General features: G+C 34.4%; 1 protein-coding gene across 1 annotated transcript; it reads right to left on the bottom strand.

The window, feature by feature from the left end:
* Positions 1–2,522: 2,522 nt before the first annotated feature.
* Positions 2,523–4,037, bottom strand: LOC139901196 (TGACG-sequence-specific DNA-binding protein TGA-2.1-like). The gene is made up of 6 exons (XM_071883927.1): positions 3,987–4,037; positions 3,529–3,580; positions 3,267–3,410; positions 3,139–3,188; positions 2,778–3,023; positions 2,523–2,657 (listed from the first exon to the last, which is right to left on the bottom strand). The coding sequence occupies exons 1-6, from the start codon at positions 4,035–4,037 to the stop codon at positions 2,523–2,525; spliced, it is 678 nt and encodes a 225-aa protein (XP_071740028.1).
* Positions 4,038–7,872: the final 3,835 nt, after the last annotated feature.

The raw sequence follows: 7,872 nt of genomic DNA on the forward strand, positions 1-7,872 counted from the left end.
ATAGAAACCTGTTTTTTCATGTTTCTCTGAAAACCGATTTCTTTTAGGGGTTTCTATTTTCATTTGTGTAGTACTTATATAAGTTAATGTGTTTTATCCCACATTGGTGAGGAATCAAACAAGAATACACTATAAATTAATAACTTGGGTCGTGATAAATAAAGAACAAAAACTAAATTTATTCATTTAAGCTTAACTTATCTACATTTTTAAAAGTCTTGGGCAGTTGGGCTTGGTAATTTTTGTGACCAATAAATAATATTGGGCCCCTAAAATTATTGGGCCCGGGGCGAATGTACACCTTGTACCCCCTCCGGGCCGGCCCTGAGTTCAAGTATATCTAATATCTCTTTGTTTGATATGTTTTCTTATATATGTGTAGATGTAGATGTTTTTTTATCTTACTTAACGTTGTTTTTCTAAAATATTCATATTGAAGTTTTAAATGTAATGAAGTTACCCATTATACTCATTGCCAAATCAACAAAGAAAATCAAATCAAAGATTCAGCAACAAATGTCCTTTACAAGGAAGTGTTGTAATATTTGTAGTTTTGTTCCCTAACTATACTATTTAGATATTCGTACTATTAATATGAATACTTTGTAAATTAAAGACAGTTTGAAGTTTCATTACTAACTCTTTTCATTTATCATTTTTACTTGATATATCAATTGAAATGGTAATTAAGTAACTAACTACAGTAACATATTAATAACTACATTTCACTTATATCTTTTTAACATTTGTGCATCGCACGGACAAATGGACCAAATGTAGTGATTTGCAACAAAGAAAACCGAACCAACAATTCAACAACAAATGTCTTTTTTAAAGAAGTGTTGTAACATTTGAAATTTAGTTCCCTAATTCTACTATTTAAATATTCGTACTATTCAAATGAATTCTTCGCAAATCAATACAGTTTGAGATTTCATTACTAACTAGTTTAATACCCGCAACCTTGCGGGTTTCACTCTAAAAATTTTATATGGAATCGTTAATATGATAACATATATGTAGACAAGTAGGTTAAAAATCAAGACATAATCATACAATAGTTACGTTGTTTTTTATTGTTTTGTCATATTTTTGTGTTTACTTACATATACATATATGTATGAGTAAATGAAAGCCTTTATGTAGGTAACGACGTTGAACATTATCCCCAATATATATCAATATTAATCAATCAATGAATATTATATAATGGGATGTATATATATGTAGCCCACATTTAACATATGAGTAAGAGCATACAAGGATCAATGTAAGTAAACCTCTTTGTCTAGTGACATTTTGAATTAACATTGCCATAAATTGTAAGTTATAATACCTCAATTACTTCAATACATACTGTTAGATGTGAGTAAGTGTTCCAGTCTTTGTACAAAGTATGAAATATGAAGTATGAGTAATGATCCATACAATACAATGATATGGAAACAATTAATGTGTCATTAAGTTATTTGATGTGTTGGTTTCATCACAATGCAGGATGGAAATTATGATCAAGGCCAATCTATTGGATTGGAAAATGGAGGTGGAGGAAAAGGTGGTCGGAGATCTGGAATACAACAAGCAGGTAAAGGTAAAGGTAGAATTGAACATTCAGGTGAACGTATTGATGTGGCAAATCTTCAGATAAGCAGGTGTTGAAATGGACAAAATCAAAGATACAGACGTTAAACCATGATCGAAAGTAATCCAAAGTACGCTCCTTTATTTGATGAGTTGTTTTTTGTGAAGCTGTTTGTATCTTCCTTTGTACTCTTGGGCTTTGTTTGTGTATTTTTTTTGTTGTTGTAGGAATTTGAAGTGTTGTGTGTTTGTGTTGGATCCTTAATGTGTAACTTTGATTATGTTTTTCGTAGTTAAGTTGGTTTGTCTTACTGTCGTAGGTAGTTGTCAACAGCTTTTTTCGAAAAGGAATGCTTATAAATAGTCGGTTTATTAACTTTGTTGTGTTAGCATTGGCTTTCTAATTGCATCGATTGCACAGCTCTCGTGTATCTTTCATAGCTTCTATCATCACTTGATGATAGTTGTTTGTTTCATATGTGTTCTTGTTTGTCGAATACAAAAGAATATAGAAAACCATTTTTTTTTTTTTTTTTTTTTTTTTTATTTACAAACTGCACCTTCACATCCGATACAAAATTTTAGGGTTACTGAAATTTGTAACTTTACAAACAAAATGGTTAAAAAATTTGCAGGTATGTTCTGTAGAAAATTTATGTAACATATAATTATGTTTTGGTCAAGTTTTTCATAACAATGTAAGTGACTTTTACTATCATTAACCAGAATAATCTTGTGAATTTTGTCATTCAGATTAACTTTCAATTCGTGTAAGTCTAACACAATTACAAGTGAAATAAGCAGATTTATGCTAATCAAATTGAACTTCATATAAATAAACAGTGCACTTTTTAGATAATAATAAAAACTTCATAACAAATTTACAGAATAAGAAACCTGAATGTATAGTAGCTAGTGATTTAATACAAACTAAGGAACATTCAGTACTTTTGACGAGAAATCCATAGAAAACTTAATGCAGTTATTCGATTCAAGTAGTCGTTGAAAGCTAACAAAGGCATTGCAAACTGTTTGGTTATTAGGCAACGATAAATTTCGTCAAGTAAACGCTGAGACTGAAAATATGTAAACAGTAGTTAGCTTAAAATAAATAATTATAAGAATAATATATCTTAATATAACTTAATTGTTTATGCCGTATAGATGTCCAACAATAGAAAGATCATCAGTCATACTTGCAACATTATATCTTCCATTACGTGCAACTTTCGTATTGAGAAATGCATCTGACTCGTGTACTTGTTATAGTACGACTCGTCACCTGTTTGAACGAATGATTCTCGAATGAAAACCTTTGACAAACTTGATTGAATTTCAGTCACACGCATTGATAAATTAGTCTCTTGATTTAACGTGGAGGTCTTCAAGCTTATAAAATGCTTCTTTTGTTCTGATGTTAATTCTAGGTGAACAACAAGCAACTGAAAATATGTTAGTATAGCATATAAAAAAAATAATAACGAAATTTGAAAAAAGGTGCAAGTTAGTTACTAAACATTATTGGAAAAAAAAGTTAGTTAGGATTTGAATACATACGTTAACAATGTCAGATGGGCGAAAACCACCTAACCACATCATGCACATCTCTGCAGGAGTCATCCAAGTGCCATATACCAAGTTCAGCACATCTTCCTTAGTTGCCAGCTTTTTGAGTCAATATAAACTCTTGATGTGATCGAAAACGGTTAATATAATAGGATGCAACTCTGTATCTGTTTGATTGCTGAGCATTGCAGTACGCAGGTGAGATATAAGATTATTATGAACATTAAACAATGACTTGTATAGTTCACTGAAATTTATAGAATCTGACAAAAAAATATAAATAAATACAATAACAAAGACAACATATAAGTGAGAAGCTATTGTATAAAATAGTATATATTAATATATGTAGATATAAAACTGATATAACGTATAAATTACCGGTTTCAGTACACGCTGGAAAAATGATTGTTTTATCGGCTGGCATCAGTTCCTATACGCAAAAGATTATACATATTAACACTCAGACACATAGTAAATATGGTGTAAATTAAATATAAATGTCATGGAAACTGCTACATGTAAATGGTAAAGATAACACACACACACACACACACACACAAAAACAAACACATATATACACACACACACACACACTCACTCATATATATATATATATATATATATATATATATATATATATATATATATATATATATATATATATATATATATATATATATATATATATATATATCCGAATAGGCCCGCACAATGAGGTGGGGCCATTCAGGCTGCGTATTCACATTTAACGTAGCGTTTTGTACTTACAGAACCAAAAACGCGGTGATGAGGGTGTGGTTGGATTCACTTGGTTAGTACCTAGTGTACCTAATGGCCTGCGCATTTTTAGAACCAGGAAAATCGCCTAAAAAGGAAGACGGAACCATGGGTGTGATGTAGTTAGTTTTGCTCGTTTATTGTGCGTTTATGTATATGTATGGAAAATAGCCCGAAATATTTAGCGTTTTTTAAATAACGTCCGTTTTGCAAGTACTTAGTTTCGCTGTGTTCGTAATTGTTTTCCGAGTTAAACGGTGATGTCGGAAGAATTTAACTCGCGACCAGCGGGAAGATACGGCCCGTTAAAAATGTGGTGGAGTTTTTTAAAAAGGATATTAATTTTATAGTTGTAGCCCCTGCAAAATCGGCATGTTTAACATTGTTTGGGGGGCATATGGTAATTTTATTTTGTGTTGTAGTTTTTTCTCTGATGGAACGGCCAAATTGTTCATGTCAATTAGTATATGTAAAATAGGTTACATAAAAACCTTCGTATAAATAAAACTAAAAATATACCTGGTTGTGAATTAGGTTTGCATTGGCAATCAACTTGGATAATTTTTTGTTTTCTTCTTCTAATCCCTTAACATGTGCATTGTAACATCCCGCCTATTTCCGTTTACTTTTCCGTTATACTACTTTAAACTCCGTTATATGTTTATAACATCTCCCGTTAACACGCGTTTCAAATTATCTTGTTTAGGTAATTTAACGCACCCGATTATAACTTGAGGGACTAGTTTCGCCAACAAGACAAAGAGGTGACTAGCTTTGACTAAGTCAACCTCCTTATCTTCTTCCTTTTCATTTCTTTCTTCTTTTCTTTCACTACTTACATATTTTCTCTAAATTCTCCATAAAGCAAATCATCATCCATAATAAATCGATCAAGCTTCGAGCCAAACAAATTACATATTTGAACTCCTCGTGATCTCCTCTTCGATTACATACCAATCTCATTGCATTTGGGTAACTTTCTAAAATCACTAATTTTTGTGTTCTTGAGATTTTTGAGTTACAAGGTTGTTAATTAGTGTCTATGGCTCTAGTCTAACAAGATTATGTGTTTGAATTGCTTGATTTGTTGTTGGGAAGTAACTTGCATGAACTAGCAAAATGGGTGTGTTTAATCTTGAGTTTTAGATGATTAAATGTTGTTAAATGTTATAAATGCATGTATTAAATGTGTTCCTAGTGTTACTAGCTTCATTTTGATGTATAGGTTGCATGAGAAAACTCTAAGAACTTGTTTAGTGATTTTTGGTGGAATTGAGCTAGGGTTTAATGAACTTGAAATGATTATTTGATGCATTGATTTCCATGATTTGTTGTTAGTAAGTTGTTAGTTGTATTGTATGCTCAATTACCTACAAAATGGCATGTCATATGTATGCATTGAATGCCCGAATCATTAAATGTGCATTGGTGAGTTTGAAGCATTAATGTGTGCATTGAATGATCACTTGGTTTGAAAACTCGGTTGTTACAAATGAGGTTTTTGATTGATGAATTGTGTTTAGTTGCATTCTACGTCAGAAGAGCTTTCCAACGATATAAGGTGCGAGTCCTAAGTGTTAGCGGTTTGTGTTTTATGCACAAAAAGGTTTTGGATTGAGACTTGAACATTTGGGACTGGCCAGGCACCAGCACCCGGCCTTTGCCGCGGCGCGGCCCCTTCCTGTCGCGGCGCGACATATAAGGGGGCCAGGTTCTGACCTCCTTGTCCCAAATGTGAAAAATGTTTGGCACGTTCTAGACCTCTAATTCACATGCAATTTGTTCTAACATGCTTATATATGAATAATTAGCATAGAAAATTTGTTCGGGACCCGACCCGAACATGTTGACTTTTTCGTTGACTTTGACCGACCAAAGTTTGACTTTTTATCAAACTTAACCAATTGATTATGCAATCTTTCTAACTTGTTTCTATACATGTATCTTGCATGAAACTTGACTATTTGCTTCACATGCTTCATAATCGAGTCGTATTGAGCCATATGACTAATTGAACAACTTTGACCCTCCGTGACTATCGTTATTGACACAACCTATTTGTTTAGGTCGAGACTAGCGTTGTCCTTAGCGCACATTACTTGTTGAAGTACTTATTTGCTCTTGCAATCAAAGGTGAGATCATAGTCCCACTTTTACTCTTTTATACTTATATTTGGGATGAGAAAACATAAACGTTTCATTTTACAAAGTGAACACAAGTGCGAAAACAAACATTCTACGTACGAGTTAGAACAAAAAGCCTCAATTCAATTATCATTAGTTACACTTGCAGGGTGTAAGCGAGAACTTATGTTGTGTGGCCATACGGGTTTGACAAACCCTCATTCGGACGGTTCGCTACCGTTAATCGGATGAAATATATTTTCGGGGATAAGTGTATGTTCTGACACTATATTAATGGGGTTTCGTGATAGTTAAGCCTTGATAATTGGGTGCTCGTGATATCAACTTTTAGAATGGTTTATTATTATTTCAACGTGACAACACTTGTGGTTCAACTTACTTACTCATTTACTTACTTACTAAACCTATGATTTCACCAACGTTTTCGTTGACAGATTCTCTATGTTTTTCTCAGGTCCTTGAACTTAAGTGATACATGCTTCCGCTCATACTTTTGATACTTGCATTGGATGTCGAGTATACTTGCATACGTGGAGCGTCTTTTTGGCTACTTTAAACTATGTCGCACGTGTTTCATATGGACTATAACTTTTGATATGTACTTGTCTTGGGAATTACTTTTGTAAACATTGAAACATCCTTTTATGAAATGAATGCGACATATTTTCGGTCAAACTTTGTTATAAATGCTTATGACCATGAAATGGGACCATACGTAGATGACGCCGTCACTTGACGATTTGTCGGGGTCGCTACAAGTGGTATCAGAGCCTTGGTTGTAGGGATTTAGAGTTCATTGGTGTCAACCCCGAGTCATAGGGTACATTGGTGGGTCTAGACTACAACCGGCATATAGACTTGACATAGGAATTACTTGACTACATGTGCATTTATACTCGAGCTCTCTTACTCATATCTACTCTTATTCTATCTAAATCTTGCGTTGTATAATTTAATTGACACACCACCTTGACTATATGTGGTAATGTCGAATGCACATATGAATTAGGGTAATATAATTTCCGGGATTATATTACGGTGACTCATATGAACATACCGACATTATGACATAAAGAATTTAAGGCGAGTCAAGGATAATTTTCTCTCTATCTTTATTCCATATCACGGTTAGTATCATTTAGAATACTAACCAACGGTATTCTTTTGTTTTGAAGGAACAATGCCTCCTCGTCGTGCGCCACGTCGTGAAACTCCCGAACAAGCCTTGCAACGCATGATAGCCACCGCCGTGGATGCGGCCATGGCCGGTCACTCGTCCAACAACAACAATAACAACAACCACAACAATAACAACCAAGGAGCCGGTAACTCTAGCGAAGGGTGCTCCTACAAAGCTTTCACGGGGTGCAAACCTCACACTTATGATGGAACCGGGGGACCGGTTGTGCTTACTCGTTGTTTTGAACAAACCGAGGCCGTCTTTAGCATAAGCGGTTGTCGGGATCAAGACAAGGTCAAATACTCCACTCACACTTTCTCCGGCGTCGCCCTCACGTGGTGGAACACCTATGTTCAATCGGTGGGTACCGATGAAGCTCATGCCCTTTCTTGGGCCGATTTGAAGGAAAAGATGATTGTTGAATATTTTCCGCGCGAAGAAACCCGCAAGCTTGAGCAAGAGTTAAGAGCTTTGAAGGCGGTCGGGAACCATCTCAAGGCTTACAATCTACGCTTCGCCGAACTATCTTTGATGTGTCCCAATCTCGTTAGCCCCGAATCTCAAAGGATTGAGCTCTACATGCACGGTCTTCCAAAAAGCATCAAACAAGGGGTGATGTC

This window comes from Rutidosis leptorrhynchoides, chromosome 3, assembly GCF_046630445.1.
Source record: "Rutidosis leptorrhynchoides isolate AG116_Rl617_1_P2 chromosome 3, CSIRO_AGI_Rlap_v1, whole genome shotgun sequence".
NCBI classification, from domain to species: Eukaryota; Viridiplantae; Streptophyta; class Magnoliopsida; order Asterales; family Asteraceae; genus Rutidosis; species Rutidosis leptorrhynchoides.

Coding starts and splice junctions, on each gene's coding strand:
- LOC139901196 (XM_071883927.1), bottom strand. CDS start 4,037: ATGGTTCCGTCTTCCTTTTTAGGCGATTTTCCTGGTTCTAAAAATGCG. Junction 3,581..3,986: donor CTGGTTCTAAAAATGCGCAG/GCCATTAGGTAC, acceptor TTTTGCGTATAG/GAACTGATGCCAGCCGATAA. Junction 2,658..2,777: donor TGGAAGATATAATGTTGCAA/GTATGACTGATG, acceptor ACATATTTTCAG/TCTCAGCGTTTACTTGACGA.